The sequence below is a fragment of the Leopardus geoffroyi genome, chromosome E2 (genome assembly GCF_018350155.1).
Source record: "Leopardus geoffroyi isolate Oge1 chromosome E2, O.geoffroyi_Oge1_pat1.0, whole genome shotgun sequence".
In the NCBI taxonomy this organism is placed as follows: domain Eukaryota; kingdom Metazoa; phylum Chordata; class Mammalia; order Carnivora; family Felidae; genus Leopardus; species Leopardus geoffroyi.
The window spans coordinates 25,280,921-25,306,617 of NC_059335.1; the positions used below are offsets into that span (position 1 = coordinate 25,280,921).

Below are 25,697 nucleotides of genomic sequence, written 5' to 3' on the forward strand. Positions count from 1 at the left end.
GAGCATTGGGAACAAGAGATCAACTATGTCTTCAAAGAAAGAGCTCAACCCCCATTTTGTCTTTAGGTGCCTAAGCAAGGCCAAAGCCTTGGAGACTTTAGTCTAGCTGAAATCAATTGCGCATAAGGGAAGCCCAATTCTCAATGATATCAGTATTAGTTCATAAGGCTTGGTACTGAGCCATCTTTAGTTGGGTATTTCACTGAAGGATTATCTATAGTGTCTCAGGAAGTGGCATTCTCAGGCATTCTCCTTGACTGAATCTTGTGACTTCTAAAGTTAAGTAGACCACTTGAAATATAGATCCCCATTTTATGGTTTTGGTTCTACTGTGAGTTATATCATACCTTTCAGGACTGAAAATTGTGCCTTAATAAAGTAAAAATGTAAGTAACCATAATTTGTTTGGCAAGCAAAATATTTCAGCATGAGGTCTTTGGTACTGAAGAGGTTGAGAGACTCATTTTGGTTCTGTCCTCCAAATCTAGTGTTCTAAGAGGGATATATTATTCTCTAGAGTCCTTTTTCAGAGATTTTAGGTCATTATTTCATATCTTCCAGATTAGATTCAGAAGGTCAAGAGGCACTCCTTTCATTCAATAATTATTTATTTAAAGGCGCCTGGGTAGCTCAGTCAGTTAAGCATTTGACTCGATTTCAGCTCAGGTCATGATCTTACAGTTCGTCAGTTTGAGCACCACATCGGGCTCCGTGCTCATGGTGCAGAGACTGATTCTCTCCCCCCATCTCTCTCTACCCTTCCCCTGCTAATGCTCTCTCACTCTCAAAATAAACAAACAAACGAACTTTTTAAAAATAAGTATTTATTTAGGTTCTATGAGCCAGCATTCAATGCATTAGAAGCTTAACTTTATAATCGGTGGTTTGTGTACAAATGCACAAAGATGAGCACCTGGGTGGCTCAGTCAGTTAAGCATCCGACTCTTGATTTCGGCTCAGGTTATCATCTCTTGGTGCATGAGATCAAGCCCCACATCAGGCTCTGTGCTGGCAGCATGGAGTCTGCTTGGGACTCTCTCCTCCTCTCTCTCTGCGCCTCTTTCACTTGTGCACACTCTCTAAATAAATAAATAAATGTAAAAAAATGCACAAAGACATATTTATGGTGTTATTATCCATATTACTGCTTTCAATAAGACATAATTGGAAGCAATCCAAATATCTATTGTGAAAAGTAATGAGGGAAAATCTCATTTAGAATGAAGTCAAGAGAGGCACCTAAGTGGTACAGTTGGTTAAGTGGCTGACTCTTGATCTCAGCTCAGGTCTAGATCTCAGGGTCCTTGAGTTCAAGCCCCCCTGTTGGGCTCTATGTTGGGTGTGAAGCCTACTTAAAAAAAAAAAATGGAGTCAGGAAATCTGAATGGGGACCTCTCATACAGAAACTTTCTGTCACAGCTTACTTCACATTCCTGAGCAAGAGGTTCACATTACTGCCCCCAGCAAGAGCGAGGATTTTCTCCTTGCCCAGCAACAGTCCAGCTAGTGAGAAACTAACCACAACTCAGCCAATGAGAAGCCATCACCACCCTAAAGTCTTGCTTTCCTCCAATAGACTTGTTCAAAGCAGCCCCTCCTAGCTTCCTCATTTTCTCTATAAAATAACATTTTCCTCCTTTATTCTCCAGACTTGCCTATGTTTTGCCATAGCTTGCATGTCCTGAATTGCCATTCTTCTGCTATTTCACAAATAAACTCATTTTAACTGGCTATTTTTAAGGTCAACATTACCGATAGAGAATTGGATGATGGTTCATTCAAACATCAGAACTGTGAGGTCGTTAAAAGAAGACATAGACCATTATGTATTAGTATGCAAATATAGCAAAGGAATAAAAAGACCAAAGAAAAGTTGTTAAAGAAGTTGTATCCCATTTGCACAAACACACACATGAAAAATGGTAAAAGTGACTGTATCTGAGAAGAGGACTAAACATGGGACGTTTGGTACTATGTGTATTAAAAAAAAGTCTTGAAGAATAAAGACTGATCTGTTTGTATTGATAGTCTCATTAGTATGGTATTTGAGGAAAGCAGTTTATTCATTTTTTCACATCTCATTTTTTAATGATCATGTGCTTCCTTCCTAACAGAAAACATAATTTAAAAAAAATTTTTTAACATTTATTTATTTTTGAGACAGAGAGAGAGAGAGAGAGCATGAACAGGGGAGGGTCAGAGAGAGGGAGACACAGAATCTGAAACAGGCTCCAGGCTCTGAGCTGTCAGCACAGAGCCTGACACGGGGCTCGAACCCACAGACCGCGAGATCATGACCTGAGCCGAAGCTGGACGCTTAACCAACTGAGCCACCCAGGCGCCCCAATAATTTTTAGATCACAAGAGGGGATTAGCTGGTCACACATAGACTGGTAAAATACACCACTAATTGAAGGTCCTCAACCTTCCACTGCTGAAGAGCTTCCTCAGGTCCTTCTCTTTAGCCTGACTCATGGGGGTACTGGCAATAGGTTCACTTTGGCCAGAGATTTAACTGAACTTTCAGAAATTAAAAACAAACAAGAATCATACAACATTCTCTAGAAGGCTGTGCCAGACTAAGTCTGCTTCAGAATTTTATCAAATCGCTTGCAACTGGAGATGAATTAATCACAAGACTTTTGGAGTAATTATTAGATTACATGTATCTCTTTGTAATCAAACTCCAGCTATTTATATTAATATAAAATGTGTTTACTTGGCACTGAAAGAACATAAGAATTGCAAAGTAGCAAGCCAAAAAAGTCCAGGTTTATAGATCTAACTTACTCTGTATGGACAAAGTAAATGGGTTGGCAAGGAGAGACAAGAAAATGAGTACTATAAGTAGTACTTGAGGAAAAATACACAAGACCTAGTTGATACAATTGTTTTAAAAAATGTTTTTAATGTTTATTTATTCTTGAGAGACAGAGAGAGATAGAGCATGAGCGGGGGAGGGGCAGAGAGAGAGAGAGAGAGAGAGGGAGACACAGAATCTGAAGCAGGCTCCAGGCTCCGAGCTGTCAGCGCAGAGCCCAAGGTGGGGCTCAAACTCACGAGCCGTGAGATCATGACCTGAGCGGAAAGCGGACGCTTAACCCACTGAGCCACCCAGGTGCCCCTAATTGATACAATTGTTAACAGTAACTTCATGTGGGCTTCCCAAGTAAAATATCAGTTACCAGGTAGTATCTGCAATGTCCTTCCTACTCACCAGAACCAGATGACTGTTCTATGCAAAACAGTAGCTACTATACCAAAATAAACACTGAAGGTTTCAACTCCAGTGTTATATATTTTAGTTAAAATTCTTTATACGACCCAGAAGGACAAGTAACAAAAGAAAAAAAAATAGATAAATTGGGCTTAAAAATTAAGAATCTTTGTGCTTCAAAGGACACTATTAAAAAAATGAAGACAGCCCATGTAATTGGAAAAAGATTTTGCAAATCAAGTGTCTTAATAAAAGATAAACTGTTGGGGGCACCTGGGTGGCTCAGTCATGTAAGCGTCTGACTTCAGCTCAGGTCATGATCTCACAGTTTGTAGGTTCAAGCCCCGCGTCAGGCTCTGTGCTGATAGCTCGGAGCCTGGAGCCTTTGGATTCCTTGTCTCCCTCTCTCTCTCTGTCCCTCCCCCGCTTGTACTCTGCCTCTCTCTCTCTCAAAAGTAAATAAAATAAAACATTAAAAAAATGAAAAAAAAGATAAACTGTGGTACATCCATACAATAGAATCTTATTCGGCAATTATAAGAAATGAGTTATCAAGCCACAAAAAGATATTGCATGAATCTTAAATGGATATTGCTAAGTGAAATTCAGTCTGGAAAGATTATAATTGGCTCACTCCAATTATATGAAATTCTGGAAAAGCAAACAGTAAGAAGTGGTTGCCATGGGTTCAGGAGCAGGGAGGGGCAGTTGAATAGGTGAAGCACAGGATTTATTTTAGGGTGGTCACACTATTCCGTATGACATTGTAATAGTAGATACATGACAATGCATTTATCAAAACACTGAACTTTATAGTTCAATGATGTTTAATGTATGCAGATTTAAAAAACTCATCTAGGAGGTGGTGGGGGTTGTTCATAGGATGAAATGCAGAGCACAACAAAACCTAAGTGTGTTACAAACATAATAAATAGTCTCCCTGAAGAGGGTGAGGTTATTGACCTAAGTCACTTTGGAAATGATATCTATAAAATTAAAGGTAAAAGGAACTAAGTACTCCACGCTAGTTGATAAAGTTGTTTCCCATGTGGGCATGTGTTTATAGTTCTGCTACCACTATACACGTATACTGGAATTCAACAACTAAGCAAATGGTATGCAGATGGTAGGAGCAAGCTTTCTCAATGTTTCACTGAAAGAACACTAGACTGATTCATTCATGCAAGCAGGTCTGTTAGAAGCAAGTTTTATACATGTGCCTTTACAGAGTTTTAACAGGCAGCAGTGTGTGCTGAAGTGTTTCACTGAGATAATACTGTGAGATTGTGGTAGAATAAAAATACACGCATTTGGTCTTTATTCTTGGTTCCTGGCATAGAGCTCTTAAAACCCTTGGAATTTCCTGATAGGAGTGGGAGGAGTGCCTAGGAGTGGGAGGAGTGTGTTTTTTATTCATAACAAGATCCTTTCAACCATACCTGAGTTTATGCTAATAAGATGACTCTTGTAGGACATGCTGGGAGCTGGTTACCAGAGGAAACAACCACATGATTACAGGGGTGGAACTTTCAGTCCCACCTCCAGCCTGAGAGAGAGGCTGAAGATTAAGTCCAATCACAAATGGCCGATGACACAGTTCTGAGACCATTCTTCCACCACTAAGATTAGGGTGGCAGGTATCAGGGATAATATTCTTTTAGCCTTGTGAGCTCTCTGGGCATAGTTGTGACCTTGCCAGCTCCAGCTGCCCAGCTGCCTCCTGGTCCACTACTTTGATGACACCATTCAAGTTTAATTGTAAAAGACTGGTTAATTATAACAATGCATCATAAAATGTTCAGAAGAAAAGGAGAATGTTTTGTGAACCGTGTTTTGTGTGTGCGTGGCAGTTTTAGGTTATTAATTTTTAAAATAAGTACTTCTTAATGGAAACAATTTAGCCAAAAATCTGTCAATCTTGAGACCCATTAAAACAAAAGTTGAATGAGACAACAAAAATAAACCCATAAATGGCCAATGAACTTAATTATGCCTATGTAATGGAACCTCCACAAAAATCCTAAAGGACAGGTTCCGGATAGCTTCAAATTGGTGAACAACACATCAAGGTGCTGGGAGAGTGATGTGCTCAGAAAGGACATGGAAACTCCACATCCCTTGCCCTATTCATCTCTTCCCTTTGGGAGCTCCTGAGTTGTATCCTTTATAACTGACAGTTTAGTGTTTTCTATGAGTGTAGCAAATTATCAAACCTGAAGTGGCATTTGTGGGTAACCCAATTTATTACCAGTTAGAAGTACAGGCAACAACCTGGGACTGATGATGGACACTGAGGTCAGGGTAGTCTTGTGGGACTGAGACTTTAACCTGGGGGGTCCACACCAACCCCAGGTACTGTCGGAAGTGTTATGAGCAGAGGAAACAGGTTTTTCTTTATACTAATTTTTTCCTACAGCTAGTGATGTAAGAAACAACTTTACACGTGTAATCAAGGGACATTCTGTAGAAAACTTAATCAGTATTCCTCAAAATTGTGTTGGTCATCAAAAACAAAGCAAGTCTGATAAGTGTCACAGCAAAGAGGAGTCTACGAAGGCATGACTAAATGTAATATATCCTGGAACAGAAAAAGACAAAAACTAAGAAAATCTGAATAAAGTATGGTGCAAAGGGTTTGAATACATTTCTCTAAAGATATACAAATAGCTAGTAAGCACATGAAAAGATGCCTAACATCATTAGACATTAGACAAAGGCAAAAACCGCTTCATTACCCACTAAGGTGGCTATAATAAAGCCAGATACTAACAAGTGTTGGCAGTTAATGTGGAAACATTGAAATCTCATATATTGCTGGTAGGACTATAAGATGGTGCAGGCTTTTTGGAAAAATCTGGCAGTTTTTCTAAAGATTAAACACCATGTGACCCAGCAATTCCACTCCTGGGTATAGATCTAAAATAATTCATTATTCAAGTGGAAATAAAAAACGTATGTCCACCAACTGATAGATGTGAAAACAAATGCGTGGTATTGCTAGCTATATAATAGACTGGCAATAAAAATGAACGGATACATACTAGGATGGGGATAAACCTTGAAAACATAATGAACAGGTTACAAAAGGCCACATATTGTTGACTCCATTTTATATAAAATGTCCAACAGACAAATCCTTAGAAATGGGAGGTGGGGAATGGGATGGGAAGTGACTGCTAATGGATTTGGGGTCTCTTAATTCTTTTAAATGTTTATTCACTTCTGAGAGACAGAATGCAAGCAGGGGAGGGACAGGGAGGGAGACACAGAAACCCAGTTTCCAGACTCTGAGCTGTCAGCACAGAGCCAGATGTGGAGTTCGAACTCACGAGCCATGATCATGATGTGAGAAGTTGGACACTTCACCTAATGAGCCCCCCAGGCACCCCTTGGAGTTTCTTTTCTAGGGCAATGAAAATGTTCTGGAATTAGACTATGGTGGTGGTTGCAAACTCTAGAAATATACTGGAAACGACTGAGTCGTACACCTTTTATAAAAAGGTAGATTTAATGGCTTATGAATTGTTATTTCAATAAAGTTACTGAAAAGACTCTTTGTGCTGTTGATACTATACATGCTTATTCTGTAAACAGGTGCTCTACAAAAGCAGAGCACAACTGAGTGAAATAACAGATCTCAACAAGGTTTTATTCTCCTTCCATATGGTTTTCTTTGCTATGGCCAAAAAACCTGAGAATTAAAAGAAAGACTACACTGAACAACTCTAATGTTTTATAAACCTTTATTGGAAAGGCTACAAACTTCATATTGCCACTGCATTTCTTAACCTTAAAGTGGTTGTGGGGAAGTAACCTTGGATACAAAACTACTATGCTGTTGAATCTTGCCCAGGCTGGTTGTAAAATATTTTTTGTACAATGGAGGTAGAGTGGATAGGGCAATAATTTAATCCTCACAGGCCTTGATTAATGCCAGGACACTTCCTGACATCCCACCCCCACCCCCACCCACCCACCATTCAGGTTATCTAGTAGGCCTAGAAATAAACTACAAGTACTGTATTTAGGCTCAGGGATGGCATAATACATTTTTTAGTTTTCAGTTTTCCCCATTTGTTCTTTTACAAATGTAAAATGTATAACTGATGTCTCTTTTCCCTAAAATTAAAGTGTGTTCTAAAAATATCTACTCTGGGAATGAAAAGGTAGTAGAAGATGGAAAGAGCAACACAACATCCTTTTCATAGTTTTACCTGATTTTTCTCATACCAGCCTAAGAGTCTTACTTTTCTATAAAACATTAGTAATCGATGCTTCCCCCAATTTCAAATATTCAACTTAATGGAGACAGAGAATCTTTAACTTAACATTTAATGAAAACAGAGCATTTTAACAGGTTCTATGCAGACATGGTTCTAATATTGATTTGCTGTTACCTTATTTTTAAAAGGGGGAGGTGGTGGGGAAATACAGAGGCTAGGTTAACCTGGCCCCAATGCTCAGGATTATAACTTATGAGTTACAGAACTCAGATGTCCTTGACTGTACAAAGCATCAGTTGAAGCCAATAAAGCCTGTTTTTACCAACATGTCAAACTTTCTTTTTGCCTTTTAAAACTATAAAATGGGCATGTACCTGAAGCATAAGCTTCAGGCCAATGGGCTTTTAAGGGCTGCTTAAGAACCAGAATGAAGGATACATTCTCCAGCTTAAAGATACATTTTACAGTTCAAAGTATGTTTTTCCTTCTAAAAATGTGACACAAAGAATAATTTATACCAACTGCTTTTTATTATTGAGTCTCAGAAACCTTTCACAAGATGGTTAAAAAAAAAAAAAAAGAGGGGGGAAAGAAAAACAAAACAAAACAAAACAAAAAAAAAAAACTTTACAACCACAGCTAATGTTATTTTCTCCATTGTTCCCAGTCAGCTCCAAACCCATTGTGTGCAAAGCCCATTTTTCCATGCATCTAAATGATAGATACAGGCTATGAAATTCTTTATTCTATTTGTAGCAGCTTACGCAGGTGCAGCCAAACACAAAGCTTCAGGACAAATTGTACACAAACTTTACAATGTGGGATTTGGATTTAAAATATGAACATAAAATCTACACAAAACTGATAAAAATCAAGCACAGATACCAGGACTGAAACTTATAACCCATGTGTGAAAGGGAGTCTTGTTTCCTTTCAAGTGCTTTATTCTGCTACAGAACAGTCAAAATGAAGATGTAAAGCTTTGTGGTTAGTTTAAATTATACACTCTGTAGATACTATACCAATTTTAAAAGTTACACATAGACCAACAGATGTCCATCAGTTCATCTGGATTGACCAGACACTCCAGCTGGATAGCTGAAAGCAAACCGAGCAAATGTGGAAAGAAAATCCACCTGTGCAATTTGTTTGCAGAGTTTACTGATGGGCACATTGCACTCCTGGTCCATGATGGCTGCTGCTTTCTTCATCAGAGCTATCATTATAGGCTTCACGCCTCTGACCACCTCCTGAGCCCCGAGTGCTATCAAATTCTTGAAGCTCTACCTCCTCTGTATCTCCAATGATGTTTGGAACTTCTGGTCGAGATGGCAGAAGGTCTTCTAGTTCCTTCATTAAAACAAAACACAGATTAGCTGGGAAATATCTTCAACTTTCCTTTGGATACAATCCAAGATATATGCTTGAGAATTAAGATAGGTCAACCTATGTGCACTTTAAGCCAGAGATCACAAACTGATGACACACAGGCCAAATCTGCAGAAATCTTTTGTACAACCGAACTACTACTTAGAAAATAAAAAGCCAGAATCAGTTCCCAATATTAAAACACTGAAAGATTTCACATGAGACGTGCCTTCCCACATAGAACAGCTAAAAGATGCTAAGCTGGCATACTATGATATGTTGGATGCCTTTTCAGGTGAGGGATCTGGTCTCCAGAGAGCCCCAATCCTCCCAACACCAACTCATACCCAGTCTGCTTTACTTCTTTACTATTCCCTGCTTGGCCCTGTCAACATTTACACCAGCAAGCCTCGCATTTAATAACCACCAGAACGGCCCAACAATCACTCAAATGTTAAAAAAGTAAAATTTTATAAATTATGTGTTCTAATCTTAGCACTAAAAACAAATGAACGGTGACAAAGAAAAGCAACTATTATTAAACTTTAAGTTATCTGCTGCTTAAAGAACACTTACAGAAAGCTTGTCTGGGTTGATCCAGTTGTTTTCAGGAAACTGCACATCAAATTTTATGTATAGATCACCTTTTTCAAAGGGATTACGATACTGTGGCATTCCTTCACCTCGAACTACACGGACACATCCTATTGAGTAAAAAGGAAACTATTCAGAATTTATTCAAGAAGGTACTCAATAATTCTTTTGAGAGTCACTAGCTATAAAAAATTAAAAATCACAAAAGAACACATGGAATCCTGGGTCAAACAAAAATCAAGATCTACCTGGTTCAATTACTTTTCCAGGGGGGTATTTCACCACAATTTGACGTCCATCAAGGTGTTTAAATGTGAACTGAAATCCACACAAAGCTTCAACAAGTCCTATCTTGTATGTCATGTGCAAATCATTCCCGTCTCTCTGGAACACCTACAAATAAACCACACAAAACATTTTAAAAAAGTACGGAGCCATGACCTGTTGTGCTGTGCTCCTTGAAATAATTTCAAAACCTTAATTCTACCATTCATAGTAAAAGCCAAACTGTCATCATCCCTAATTCCCTAAATTTACATAAGGAAACTTAGCTATTTTCACTTCATATGCTAGAAAATTCTGTCAGAAAAGCACTGGAATCGAGAAAACAATGGCTCATAAGGCAGGCTGAGGCTCCAAAAAACAGAACCAGGTATATTCTGCAATTGTGGCCCATTTCCTGACTCTGCCTCTGAGCAAAAAAAAAAAAAAAATGGTGCAGACAGTCCAGTAAGATTCTGTAGAACAGGTTCACCTTAGGACTGTTCCCCAGATGTGATCCTAACAGGTAAAGGGGAGAGTCCAAATTCAACATAAAGTTCAACCAGTAATGTTCAGCCAGTAAACGGGCTCACACACATGTACAAAGAAGTTTTATCTCATCTAAAATTCAAAATTTGCTTAGGTGAATGTAAATCAAACAGCAAATGCTAAGGGTGACTAATTACACTATAAGCCTATTGACTAGGTAATGCAATGATTATTCAAGAAACATCAAATATGTTTCTGAGCTTTTAACGTATAGGAAAAATATATCCAACTTCACACATACCTGACTTACAATTTTTGCTTATTAGAATTTACAAATATCAGGGCACCTGGGTGGCTCAGTCAGTTAAGTGTCTGACTTTTGATTTCGGCTCACGTCCTTCTCATGGTTGAGATCAAGCCCTACTTCAGGTTCTGTGAGGAGTGTGGAGCCTGCTTAAGATTCTCTACCTCTCTCTGCTCCTCCCCTGCTCGCATACACTCTCTTTCAAAAAAAAAAAATAAAAATTTACAAATATCTATACTTAGCCTTTGAGATTTAGGATGAAACAAAATTTACAATGAAAGGTCACTAAGATTTTTTTCAATACAAAATAGTCTCTTCCAAAAAAACAATGCTGGCTAATTCAGGAAAAAGTGGAAATCTAAAAGATATCCTCTTTTCCTAAATTATCCTCCTAAATTTACCCATGAGGAAAAGTTAATCTCAAACCATTATCTTGGATCAGTAGTCCTGAACCAGCAGCCTCAGCAGCACCAGGCAACTCGTTAGGAATGCACATTCTTGGGCCACACCCCATACCTACTGCATCAGAAACTATGGAGGTAGGGCCTAGTAATTGTAGTTTTAACACCAGGTGATTCAGGGGCGCCTGGGTGGCTCAGTCGGTTAAGCGTCCGACTTCGGCCCAGGTCCGTGAGTTCGAGCCCCTCTTTGGGCTCTGTGCTGACAGTGCAGAGCCTGGAGCCTGTTTCAGATTCTGTGTCTCCCTCTCTCTCTGACCCTCCTGCATTCATGCTCTGTCTCTGTCTCAAAAATAAATAAACGTTAAAAAAAAAAAATTAAAAAAAAGAAACACCAGGTGATTCTAATGTATGTAAAAGTTGAGAACCACTGAATGTATATTACCTATGTGCATTTCTTTAAGTATTTCTCACAATGGGTGAAAAAATTAAGTTCAATAAGGATTCTTCAATGCAGAATGTTTTAATGCTCTAATATCTATAAAATGTTAGTGTTTCTAAACATCTTATAATATTATTGTTCCAAGAACCATCTATAACCAAATATCCTTTGATTAAAACTACATTAGAAATAGGGAACAAGGGGCACCTGGGTGGCTCAGTCAGTTAAGCATCTGACTCTAGATTTTGGCTCAGGCCATGATCTCATGGTTTATGAGTGCGAGCGCTAACAATGAGGTGCTTGGGATTCTCCCTCCCCTCCCCCCCCCCCCCCGACTCTCTCTCTCTCTAAATAAACTTAAAAAAAAAAAAAAAAAAAAAAAAAGGAATAAGAAGGGACACCATGCTCCTGGATAGAAGAGCTCAACTTAAAGTGATTCCAATTAAAAATGATATCAAGGCGACAGGGGGTGGCGGCAGGGACTAGTGGACAGGTGAGTAGATTAGAAAACCTGGTGCTAAAATTCAAACAGAATAAACAAGCAAGGACACTCAGGGAATTTTTTAAAAACCATGTTAATTAGAGGCCCCTGGGTGGCTCAGTCGGTTGAGTGTCCTTTTGTTTAGTGTCGGTTGTGTTTGACTTCAGCTCAGGTCGTGATATCAGAGTTCATGAGTTCGAGCCCCACATCAGGTTCTGTGCTGATAACTTTGGCGCCTGGAACCTGCTTCAAATTCTATCTTCCTCTCTCTGTCCCTCACCCGCTTACGCATACTCTCTCTCAAAAATAAATAAAAAACAACTAATTAAAAACCAAGAACCAGATAGTAAAAGACTTAAAAGCAGTAAGAATTTCTGGAAAACAAAGGTACAGAGAACAGAGAAGGGACTAACATCACCAGATATGGTGATTTTTTGCTATGCAAATGCACAATGGTAGCCATAACACCAGAACAGATACACACCTGTACTGAAAGATGAATACACATGATTTACTGCACTCTCAAAATCAAATGTTTTTTGATCAGAAGATTTATACTGTTTCAGCTAACAGCACCCACCCTAATCTCATGGCCTCATAATTCCTTCAGCACAAGTGTTGGGAGTGGGGGGGGAGAAAATAAAAGAAAAAAAAAAGCCCCTAACAAAAGAACTACAAGCTTTTTCATGAACTAGTTGAGACTACCCAACTTTTCTTAGAGGTTAATATTTTTGGGGCATCTGGGTGGCTCATTCGGTTGTGTCCAACTTCAGCTCAGGTCATAATCTCACAGTTCATGGGTTTGAGCCCCACGTCGGGTTCTGTGCTGACAGCTCAGAGCCTGGAGCCTGCTTTGGATTCTGCGTCTCCCTCCCTTTCCGCCCCTTCCCTGCCTGCACTCTGTGTCTCAAAAATGAATAAACATTAAAAAAAAAAGGAGGTTAATATTTTCAGTGGTATAAATGAAACAAGATGCCTAAATCCCACCCTGGGCTCAAATTTACTTTATTGGTCATAATAAAACCAAATCTTTGACCTCCTTCTAGCTGAACTTCCACTCTAACCTCTACCGTCTTTTATTTTCTACTTTACACAGTTACATTTACATCTGCTGTCTGTTGGAAATTCCATGCAATCCACACCTTCCAACAATTTTAAGAGGTGACCTTCTTCCAAATACCTCCCCATAGCCCTAAGAAAGAAAAGTAGCTTATTCATGATCTCATTTGATTCTACAATATCCTTCTAAGGGAGGCCTATCTTTGTATTTAGTAAAGCCAAGCCAAGCCCAGGGATCCCAAAGCTAGTAAATGGGGAGTCAGAACTTAAGTCCTTGTCTCCAAATCCAGTAATCTTCATTTAAAAAATTTCCATTTAATTATGTAGCAACATTAGAAACATCAGTTAGGCATTAGACTCCTGATTTTGGCTCAGGTCATGATCTCACAGTTCCTGAGATGGAGCTCCACGCTGTTAGTACAGGGCCTGCTTGGAGGATTCTCATTCCCTCTCTCTTTCTGCCCCTCCCCCGCCTGTGTGCTCTCTCAAAATAATTTTTTTTTTTTTTTTTATGTAGCAACATTAAAGAATGAATATAGGGATTAAAAAAAAAAAAAGATTTCACCATTAGTCTGACATACCAAAAACTCTCCGCCTAATAGAAGTTAAGCATTACTTAACTTCCCCATTACTCTCCCGCTACTACAGTGCCACACATCATTTGGTAACTGTTCCAACGATATAGCAACGAAAATACCCACGTGTTGTCTGAACCATCTCAAAATACAGTTTATACCCAAGCATACTATAAAGCTTATAAACATCTCAATTACTTGGCTATCTTTCTGCCTTCATCCTTTGTATGGTGGTGTGCATGAAAGGCATGACTGAACAAATGAGGAAGTAGCTAAAATACCAATTAACAGAGAATCTAGAGTTACAAATATTTCAACCTATAAGACCTTAAGACAGAATTCTAGGAATTACTGTTTTTTTAGCAGTCAAGAAGCCCTTGCTATTTGCAGGATTAGCAATATCCACAAAGGGCCTAGATGTAGATAGTAATTTATAGTTTTGCCAAGGCAAGAAATTTGCCCTGAGAAAAACAAAGGAGAGCAAGCCACAACCTAGCATGGGAATTGATCTAATCAAATTCCCAGAATCTGCATCTCAATATGGCTTTATTCTCTATTAGATTCGATTCTTTAAGTTTTATTTATTTACTTTGAGAGAGAGAGTGAGGATAGGGAGAGGGAGGGAGAGAATCCCAAGCAGTCTCTGTGTCAACACAGGCCTCGATCTCATGACCATGAGATTATAATCTGACCTCAAATTAAGAGCCAGACACTCAACCGACTGAGCCACCCAGGCACCCCGTGATTTTCAAAATTTATTTGTAGAAATCACCATCAAATGGGAGAAATTTTTAGTGTAAACTAATAAAGTGGTGACTTGTGATATAAAGACCTTCAGAGAAACTCAAGTCAATGAGATCAAGTAATGCCAGAACCCTGTCAAAGGCTTTTATAGTCAAGAATCTGGGTGATTACTAAACAAGTTTCCTGAATAGCTCCAGATACAGCTTTCAAGAATAAAGGCTTTTTACAACTGCACCAAGAACCATAAAGTACCTAGGAATAAACCTAACCAAAGAGGTAAAAGATCTGCACACTGAAAACTATAGAAAGCTTAGGAAAGAAAATGAAGACACAAAGAAATGGAAAAACATTCCATGCTCATGGATTGGAAGAACAAATTATTGTTAAAATGTCAATACCACCCAAAGCAGTCTACATAGTCAATGCAATCCCACTTGAAATAGCACCAGCATTCTTCTCAGAGCCAGAGCAATCCTAAAATTTGTATGGAACCACAAAAGACCCGAAATAGCCAAAGTAATGTTGAAAAAGAAAACCAAGGCAGAAGGCATCACAATCCTGGACTTTAGCCTCTACTACAAAGCTGTAATCATCAAGACAGGATGGTACTGGCACAAAAACAGGCACATAAACCAATGGAATAGAATAGAGAACCCAGAAATGTACCCACAAATGTATAACCAACTAATTTTTGACAAAGCAGGAAAGAATATCCAATGGAAAAAAGACAGTCTCTTTAGCAAATGGTGCTGGGAGAACTGGACGGCAACATGTAGAAGAATGAACCTGGACCACTTTTTTACACCATACACAAAAATAAATTCAAAATGGATGGAAGACCTAAACATGAGACAGGAAACCATCAAAATCCTAGAAGAGAAAACAGGCAGCAACCTCTTTGACCTCAGCCGCAGCAACTTCTTAATTGACAGGTTTCCAGAGGCAAGGGAAACGAAAGCAAAAATGAACTATTGAGACCTCATCAAGATAAAGATAAAAAGCTTCTGCACAGCAAAGGAAACAATCAACAAAACTAAAAGGCAACCAATGGAACAGGACAAGATATTTGCAAATGACATATAAGATAAAGGGTTAGTATCAAAAATCTATAAAGAATTTACAAAATTCAACACCTGAAAACCAAATAATCCCATCAAAAAATGAAAGACATGAATAGACACTTTTCCAAAGAAGATATACAGATGGCTAACAGACACATGAAAAGATGCTCAACATCACTCATTATCAGGGAAATACAAATCAAAACCACACTGAGATACCACCTCACACCAGTCAGAGTGGCTAAAATTAACAACTGAGGAAACAGATGTTGGCGAGGATGTGGAGAAAAGGGGACCCTCTTGCACTTTTGGTGGGAATACAAACTGGTGCAGTCACTCTGGAAAACAGTGTGGAGGTGCCTCAAAAAGTTAAAAAATAGAATTGCCCTATAACCCAGCAATAGCACTACTAGAAATTTATCTAAAAGGTACAGGAGTGCTGATTCGCAGGGGCACATGTGAAGAGCATGTGCTATTATAGCAGAGCTATCAACAGTAGCCAAAGTATGGAAAGAGCCCAAATGTCCATCAACTGATGAATGGATAAAGAAGATGTGGGGTGTGTGTGTATGTATCTACATACATACATACATACACACACACACACACACACACACGCAATGGAATACTACTCAGTGATGGAAAAGAATGAAATCTTGCCATTTGCAACATGGATGGAACTGGAGGGTATTATTTTTATTTTTATAATCATGTTTAATTTTTTTAATGTTTATTTATTTTGGAGAGAGACAGAGAGTGAGTGGGTGAGGGACAGAGACAGAGAGGAAGACACGGGATCTGAAGCAGGCTCCAGGCTCTGAGCTGTCAGTACAGAGCCTGACATGGGGCTCGAACTCACAAACGGCGAGATGATGACCTGAGCTGAAGTCGGACACTTAACCCACTGAATCACCCAGGCACCCCTGGAGGGTATTATACAGAGAACTGAGGGTTGATGGGGCTGGGGAGTTGGGGAAAATGGAAGATGGGCACTGAGGAGGGCACTTGTTGAGATGAGCACTGGGTGTTTCATGTAAGTGATGAATCATGAGAATCTACTCCCAAAGCCAAGACTACACTGTATACACTATATGTTAGCTAATGTGACAATAAGTTATTAAAAAAAAAAAAAAAAAAAAAAAAGAATAAAGGTTCACAGGGGCACCTGGGTGGCTCAGTCAGTTAAGTGTCCTACTTTGGCCCAGGTCATGATCTCAACAGTTTGTGGGTTCAAGCCCCACGTCAGGCTCTGTGCTGACAGCTCAGAGCCTGGAACCTGCTTTGGATTCTGTGTCTCCCTCTCTCTCTGTCCCTCCCCTGCTAGCATGCCCTCTCTCAAAAATTAATAAACATTAAACAAAGAAAAATAACAATACGCTCATAAACAAAATAAAGGCTCATACTATACTATATGGCACATCAGAAAATAGAGGTGCAATGGTATAATCAAAAGAATATACACTAGACCACATCGTTGGACCAGTTAATTATGCCTTGAACCTAAAATACAACATAAGAACAGAATAAATTTTTTTTAAACTGTAGTACTTTTTCTATCAAGAAAAGGTCACTTGGTTAACCCAACATGTAAAACAATTCAACAGAAAAGCACTGAGGACTGAAGCCCTATCTATCCACCATTCAACACCAATCAAAGGAGTTTCACAATGAAAAATAAGCTGCCTTAGATCATCTGGTCCAATGCCCTTATTTTCAAAAATAAGGAAACTGGGGTACAGAAACAACAGGATTACTTACGATTACAGTGTAATCAATGGCTGAGCTGCAACCAAAACTGACTCCTTTTCAGTGCTTCTGACTGCACCTGGCTTGTTGGTCTACTAGTCAGTTCTTATGAACTCAGCCCAAGCACTTAACAAGTTCATTTAAGTTCAAAGTTGTTCCAGAGAACCCAAAAAGATCTAACCCGTACCTTGAGCAAAAGACTCATTTCTGCATAAAACAAAAATCAAACAAACAAAAAGGAAATTACCTCATGTTCCTTCTCTTGGAGCAAAAGAACAATGTCTCCTGGTTCCACTCCTGGGGCCTGATCTGCTTCCCCAGTGAATGTAATTCTCTGTCCATGTTTCATGCCTTTGTCTACGTGGACTTCAAGAATCTTCACTTCTTTAATCACCTTCTTGCCTTCACATTTTTTACAGCGGTCCTTTTCATTAATTACCTCTCCTAGAAAGAGAGGTCATTCAAACTTCCAGCAAGAGAACCATACCGCACTCTTAAGATATGTCTTGATAATGCTTTTATTCATTAAATAAACGTTCCGAATCTAACTGCTATCTAAAGTTTTGTTTAAACTATCTTTCTTAGAAACTTGCATCTTACTACCCAGTCTCCTCTATTTCAGAGTATAATGTATTTTAAAATACACTTTCTTGGCTGACTCATCTCCTAAATTTAAAACAAAGTCCAAGGATCAACAAGGAAACAAAATGCGTGGTCAAATGCTAAAGCTTCTACAAGTGCTTCTTCATTTTTTGTTTTCAGTCTTAGTTTCATATAGGTTTAACTCTGTCAGAGACAACCCAAATAAAAATTTAAATACCCTTTATGGATCATTATTACATTGTATAATCGGTACTGGATTTTATTTATTTCATAGACTAACCCCTGTTCAGGTGTCCTATTATGGATCTTCCTTTTATTTAGGTGCACCATCATTGACAATTTCCAAAACCAAAGAAGAGATGGCTGAATTTTATCTGACACTGAGTATCTCCATACCATGTTTAGAACAACACAGCTTTTCTATGCATTCTTCTGAAACATTTAATTAGTGGTATAATGAAGTAAACATGAAGTTGTACATAACTTATTATGAAAAAATATCATTGATTTTTGATGGCTGATTATTGGCACACATTAATGCTTAGATGACACATATAATTAATGACCTCAGGGACTGTTTCTAGAACACTGCTTTCAAAAAGTATGTTCTGTAGAACACCAGTTCCTCACAATGGTAGTGGTACACAGGAAAAGATTTCAGTAAACTTGGTTCTTGACGGCAGAAACTGTTAGAAATTTTAATAAGGGAAAGTGCACTGAGACTTTACAAGAAGGGAATATAATATGTAGTTTCTCCATTATCTCATCACTTCCTGGAGCAATTTGGAAAAACATGCTCTAGAACTGTTTTCAGTGTGGTAGCCACCAACCATTTGTGGCTATTTAAAGTTTAAATTAATTAAAATTAAAAATTCAGTTACTCAGTTACACTAGCTAAATTTCAAGTACTCAATAGCCACAGGTGGCTAATGGTTACCATACTAGACATTGCATATACAGTATTTTTCCGTTATTGTAGAAAAATTTTATTAGATAGCACTGCTCTACAACAGGGTCTGGCAAACTAAAACCCACAGGCCAAATTGGGTATGCCCTTGTTTTTCTAAGAAATGTTTAGCTGGAAGTCAGTCATGCCCATTTAGTTATATATTGTCTGTGGCTATAAAAGCATTACAAGGATGGGGTGAGTAGTAGTTTCAAAAACCATTCTGAGCCTAAGTATTTCAAAGACATTCAAAGCCTAAAGTATTTACTTCTGTGAGAAGGACTTCAATCCCTGTAACTACCCTTAAAAGCTAGCAGCTCACAGTACAATCTGTTGCTATCTCCCTCTTTCTCAAATATAACCTTTAAAAATATAAAGGGACAAAAAACTTTGCTCATCTTTTTGGAACTTTAAAAGACTAACATTTCACTGAACATAACGTAAACTTACTATTTGTGTTCATTGGGCCTATACATAATAATTATTTTCATTTTTTCTTTTGGAACTGTATGAATACACATGTTAAAAAGAAAAAATATAAGCCTCTCCAATTCCTGCATTCCCAATCCATTTCAACATAAAAGCAGAGAAGTACTGGCATGCATACCTTCTCCATTACAGTCAGAACACACAGACTGCATCTGTTGTACCATTCCCGGAGCCAGCTGTCTTATCATAATGCGTACACCTCGACCCCGACAAGCACTACACTTCTGAACAGCTCCAGACTTTCCACCTTGGCTAAAGCAAGCAAAAGTGTAAATGAGATTTTTGCCCATAGACCATTCCAATAGGTCATGGAAAACAAGAATTGTGCTTTTCAACTTCATCTTCTCAACACCCAATGACCAGTATTTAAATGGACTTTCAGAAGTATCAGAAAATGTTGAGTTGGGTAGTTTAAATCATGAACAATTTTTACCTGGTAGAGACTAAATGTACCACTGAAAGATCAGATGAAATGCATTTTATAAACTAGAACACACACTTACCCACTGCATGCACTACAGAGTACATTCTTGCTAAGTTGTAGTTTGGTTGTCTTGCCATTATACAGATCTTCTAAAGATACTCTGGGGAGAAAAGAATTAGATTCAATCAAATTTTGCCAAGTTCTCCTAAATACAAGATATACATGACAGCTGACACAGCAAATTCCACTATAGCCTTTTAAAACAAAGAATTAAAAAACATCTTACACTAAGTCAACTAAGGTTTTATTTTGTGGCTCAAATTAACAGGATTTTATGGTTATGGACGGTATATATGGTGTCAAAACCAGAACCTACAGGATCGGGCCAACAATTTACTATGCTGCATTTTCTGATAAAGTTGATAACTGCACAAACTCAAGGATCAACCTTCTTCTGGCCTCAGGCAGGAGCCCCTCCATCTAATCCAACCCTGTGAATGTGGTACAATTATTATCCTCATCTTACAAGACAAAACTGACCCTACAGAGGTTAACTTGCCTTACTTGATCACACAGGCAGTTTGGCTCCAGAATCCATGCTCTACTAAAGACTCTGTTCCCCTCAAGGACAAATTTTAGAAAAGCTACAAAGTTACATTACAACTTATGGGAGTTATATGCAACTTAGATTGTATATGTCTCAAAAACAAAACAAACAAAAAAAAAAGTGACCTTGTCAACAGTGTGACAGAGAGGAGGAAAAGAACAGGTTTTCAAGAGAGAAGTTTTAGAGGTCTTAAGAAACCACTGACTTATAAGCAAAATTATATATTTGAGTTAACTTTTACCAAACTTTCAAAGGGGTCTATGATCAAAGTAGGGAGGTTTAGGGGCGCTTGAGTGGCTCAGTCGGCTAAGCTCCCAACTTTTCATTTTGGCTCAGGTCATGATCTCACGGTTTGTGAAATCAAGCCCCAGCATCAGGCTCCACACTGAACATGAAGCCTGCTCGGGATATATTCATTCTCTCTCTCTCGCTCGCTCGCTCGCTCTCTCTCTCCCTCCCTCCCTCCCTCCCTCTCTCTGGCCCTCCCCTGCTCATATGCATGGTCTCTCTCTCAAAATAAATAGACATTTATAAAAAAGGCAGAGCTTATAAGCCTATTAAAAATACACAACTGATAAAACCCAACTACCTTTATACAGCAGATGAATTATAGGACCATTCATTTCCAAACCAACCTCAAAAAAAATCTATATATATCAAGTCTCAAAAACACTATTCAGGGGCGCCTGGCAGGCTCAGTCAGTTAAGTGTTCACCTTCGGCTCAGGTCATGATCTCACGGTTCATGAGTTCAAAGCCCTGCATGGGGTGGGGGTGGGTCTTTCCTAATTTAATTTTTAAATTAAAAAAAAAATTTTTTTAACACTATTCATTTAGGATCTGAAAGCAATGCTTTTAATGTGCTTTTTTTACCCATCTCATTGTGTTTTTAAATTTCTTTCAGCAGTAAAGATTTACTTTAAAATAGAGCAACAATAGTTAAAAGTAATTTGCAAAGCACCCATAGTATTTATTTTGTGGTATTCAAACTTTCCCAAAATCATTATTTCAAGCTAATATTTGTACACATTCTAGGCAGTATAAGAATAAGACACTTAGGGACAAAACATTATCAACACTTGCAAATAATGACATAGCTACAGCTTAATCTTAGACAAAAGCAATTGGCTGCATCTTTCTTTTAGTACTCATAACAATCTTTAACCAAATCATTTACAGAAAAAAAAAATAGGTATGTCTTTTCCTCCTTGTATATTAAACTGCAATCAGTATGCAAAACCACTATCTAAGAGGCCAGAAAAATACGCACTTCAACATGGCCAATGGACAAAAAATGTGGGTAATAGTCTGGCCAAGCTGGCACTATCCACCAATGGTGCTAAACTGGCACAATCCTTTACAAGGCAATTTAGTTGTATCTATCAGCCTCAAAACACTGATGCCTGCCTGGGAATCTCTGCCAAGAAGAGACAAAGCTGTATATAAAGATACTCAAAGCAGTTACTCATTACAGAAAAATATTAGCAACAGCTTATAGAAAAGGTGAATGATTAAATAAATCATGGAATGGAATATTATAAAGCCACCCAAAATGAAATGTAACAACAGGTAAATTCTAAATAATATTAAAACAGGCATTTACTATATAATTTGAAAAAAATTTTAAGGAGAATATTAAGAATTTATTAAGGTACAGCAAGCACTCTCTTGATCCTATTTACTTCTTAGATCACTTCTGTATCAAAGAAAAAAGAACAGGGGCGCCTGGGTGGCGCAGTCGGTTAAGTGTCTGACTTCAGCCAGGTCACGATCTTGCGGTCCGGGAGTTCGAGCCCCGCGTCAGGCTCTGGGCTGATGGCTCAGAGCCTGGAGCCTGTTTCCGATTCTGTGTCTCCCTCTCTCTCTGCCCCTCCCCTGTTCATGCTCTGTCTCTCTCTGTCCCAAAAATAAATAAACGTTGAAAAAAAAAAATTTAAAAGAAAAAAGAACACACACCATACAAGTATTACTCTTCGAATAATATCCTAATGATAATTTCTGAGGATAAATTCTTTTAAAATACAAACAAATTTGAGAATGAGATTCAAACAATGTAACAGTTTACACTTCCTCTAATCTACTCAAATATATAAATTAGGTAATATGAAATATTTTAAATAAATGATGAAAGTCAAGTCTCTGGCATTTGCTAGTAAAACCATTATTGGTTCGTGAAGAGGATAAAAGACCTCACAAACTTTGCAAAGTAAAATAGCTATTTTCATACTGTAGAGGGCCATCGGTGGTTAGCAGTCTAAGATCAAGGTCAGACACCATTCATATGTTGGCAGGTTAATGTCAGGCTTGAAGCCAGCAAGCTCCATGGAAACCAATTTAGGAGAGTTCACATTGAGGATCAAGTAATGAGTGACTGTAACAGTGTAAACAAACTAGTCAGAGAGTCACTCACTTTGTAAGTTTTTAAGCAAAAAGTAACTTGTAAAGTTTAAATACTTAAAAAGCAAATAATCTTCATAATTGAAATTTTAAATGATTTAGTAAAAGCAACTTCAGACGCATATAACAAAACCACCTACCTACTCACTAAAAACACCATCCTTTCAGATCTGTAGCAAAGTACAAACACCTAGGTTACCAAATTCAATTTAGTCACCCAAAGAAGATAGCAAGGACATGGAAATTTTTTTTTTTTCTGACAAAGGATGAACATTTTTAATACATTTCTCTTTACTGAGCATTACTACATGAAAAAGTAGTACTTAATATTTTTTTAAGAAAGAAAAAAGATATTTACTTAAGTGGATGCATCATGTCTTCTCCTCTTCTTCTGCCATTTCGACTTCTACTCTGATTGCCCATAAAGCCGAACAATCCCCCACCAAAAATGTGAGAGAAAATATCATCCATGCCACCACCTCCGCCGCTACCTTCCCGAAGACCTTGTTCTCCATATCTGTCATATAATTCACGTTTCTCAGGATTTGACAGTACTTCATATGCAAAACTTATTTCTTTGAACTATAAAGAAAAGTAACAAGGAAAACAATTGGGTTCTCAGGAAGAAGAGTGGGGGAAAGGTTAAGGGAATCTGGAATCTAAAAGAAAAGCTACAAATTACATTTGGTTTGATTCTGGTCCTACCTCCCCCTGCCCAGAATGTGGGCATTCCCATTACAAAACCAAAATATTCTTAACGTAAAGATTTGGCTCTACAGGCATAGATGGGACTTTTCTTACAACGTTCCTGTTTTTAAGGAGGGCAATTTAAAACTGAAACCTCATGGGGAAAAGTGTCAACTTACTTTGTCACCAGCATTTGGATTCTTATCAGGATGATATTCCTTGGCTAACTTTCTGTATGCCTTCAATAAAAAAGAGAATTTTTAAAAAAGGTTACATACAAAATCTGCTTTAAAGATTTGTGAGTACTAAATATCCATTTTTCTGAGAAGCAATTGTTCTAAAATCAGAACCTTCCAAAAATTATCTTTTATTCACTAAGACTGTTTGGCATCTAGATTCGTAATTACTAATTTATCCATCCCAATACTGTTTACTCACTAACTTGATCCAAAAAAGCAGACAGCAGCTATACTTGAACAATGCCAGAGAAAAACCAAAATACTGGAAAATTCTGCATCTTCACTATTGTCAAATGACTTTGATGGCCAGTAACCAGACCAAGATGACTCCAATGAACTCTTAAGAAATGACTGTCAAGGGGCGCCTGGGTGGCTCAGTGGTTGAGCGGCCGACTTCTGCTCAGGTCATGATCTCGCAGTCCGTGGGTTCGAGCCCTGCGTCGGGCTCTGAGCTGACAGCTCAGAGCCTGGAGCCTGTTTCAGATTCTGTGTCTCCCTCTCTCTGACCCTCCCCTGTTCACGCTCTGTGTCTGTCTCAAAAATAAATAAACGTTAAAAAAAAAAAAATTAAAAAAAAAAAGAAAGAAATGACTGTCAAGCTTAGCAAACTGCAAAACATTACTACTAAAAATTAAACTAAGAATCTCTGCTCAGGATAGCTCCTGCCTTTCCTCTAGTTGAAATACCAGGAAAAAGCCAGGAGAAGCTTTTAATATTTCATGTGGTGGATTTATTAGGGTCTTAATTAATTGGAGTGACCTCAGTCTTCGCGAAGTTGCATACATTTTAGGTGGCTGGGATATACAGCACTTAAGTCTTTATTCACAGACACATGAAATTATATAATACAGACTAGCATTTCCGGTAAGGTAACAGGAAGTCCATTTTACTCTCAACTGTATTGGTCCCAGTGCCTAAGGAGCATTCTCATTTTTTCTCAGCTTACAAATCTGGATACTCTAAAATCGGGGAAGACGGTACAGGGTTTAATCAAATGCCGCAAGTGCCTTGAAATCCTTAGATCAAAGATTCGCAGCACTACAAACAACAATAAGGTCTTATATTTATTTTTAGTGTGCACTCAGATGTTTGGCCGAGACCCACGGCTTATTCCCGAAGCGGATACAGAACATCTAGGTTACCTGCCCACAGAACAATACATCCGAACACAGACCCAAGGGTCTGTGAGCGGAGGAGGAAAAGAGCGAGGTGCTCCTGCGGCCGCGACACCCAGGAAACATCCCCCACTGCCCGGAGGCACCGACGGGGGCGGCCTCAACCCTGCCGCCAGACCCTAGACCCAGCCCCGACTCGGCTCCGACGCCGACTACCACGACGTGGACAACTTCTCTCCCGGGGCGAGATGCGCTGCGCGCCTCTGTCCAACCTGTTTTTCCAGGGTGGTGACCTCCGCGCGGGGAGGGCCGAGCAGGCTGCAGCCTCCCGGGAGCGCCCAACCTCCGGCGCCCGCCGGGGGAGACAGGAAGGAAGCGTTCTTCTGGTGTTTGCGCAGGGGTGGGTTTTATTTGCTGCATTTGCGGGCGGGCGGGGCCGACAGCCCAAGGTCAGCCGAGGCCGGTCTCGCCGCCACCGCCCCCCAGCCTGGGCCCGCCGCGTCCGGCGCCGGCTCGTGGGCAGCCCCGTAGCGCGGCCTGGCCGCCCCAGCCACGCAGGCCCGCGCCCCTCACACCCTGCCTGCCCCGTCCCGCTCCCCACTACCTTCTTCAGCTCGTTCTCGCTGGCACCGGGTGGGACGCCCAGAATGTCGTACAGCTTAGTGTCGGCCACGTTCGCCATGGCGGCCGGCTGGGAAGCGCTCAGAGGAGAAAGCGACGGAGCGCAGCCAGGCCCACAGCGGCGTCGGCGGCAGCGCAGGCCGAGGAAGACAGCGAGGGGGAAGAGGGGCGGAGCTGAACTTTGACCCGGCGCACGGCGCGCCGTGACGTCACTACGCGGAGTCCGCCCCGAGCGCTTGGCAGCGACAGTTGAGGGTCGTGGTGGTGACCGAGCTTGTGGTGGTGGTGACCGAGCTTGCGGTGGGCTCGCTTTTGCTCAGGGTCCAAGCCCTGGGAAACTGAGACAACAGTGATCTGCGCTTTCCAAGGATTCAGCTCCCTGCGAAAGGCGTTTATGGAGGGTACTGAGGGGATGAAGAGGCTGTCCCTTTGGTCAGCTTCGAATCCGGCGGGCGAGAAAACCGGGCCGGGCCCCCGCGGGAGGCCCCGTTGAGGTAGTCCTCTGAATCCGAGATGCCGCAGGTGGACTCTCTGCGTCTAGTTCCCTCGGGGCTACGAGAAAAACAGCTCCTGGGGGGTGGGTGTGCGTGTCTTTCTGTCTGCGTGTT

At 39.7% G+C, this 25,697-nt stretch overlaps 1 protein-coding gene across 1 annotated transcript; it reads right to left on the reverse strand.

The window, feature by feature from the left end:
• Positions 1 to 6,943: 6,943 nt before the first annotated feature.
• On the reverse strand, positions 6,944 to 25,267 carry DNAJA2 (DnaJ heat shock protein family (Hsp40) member A2). Its single transcript, XM_045442637.1, has 9 exons — positions 25,073 to 25,267; positions 23,294 to 23,353; positions 22,786 to 23,009; positions 19,504 to 19,584; positions 19,119 to 19,252; positions 17,210 to 17,406; positions 9,651 to 9,795; positions 9,385 to 9,512; positions 6,944 to 8,790 (listed from the first exon to the last, which is right to left on the reverse strand). Exons 1-9 carry the CDS (start codon positions 25,148 to 25,150, stop codon positions 8,599 to 8,601), a joined length of 1,239 nt encoding a protein of 412 aa, XP_045298593.1. The 5' UTR covers positions 25,151 to 25,267; the 3' UTR covers positions 6,944 to 8,598.
• Between the last annotated feature and the right edge of the window lie 430 nt (positions 25,268 to 25,697).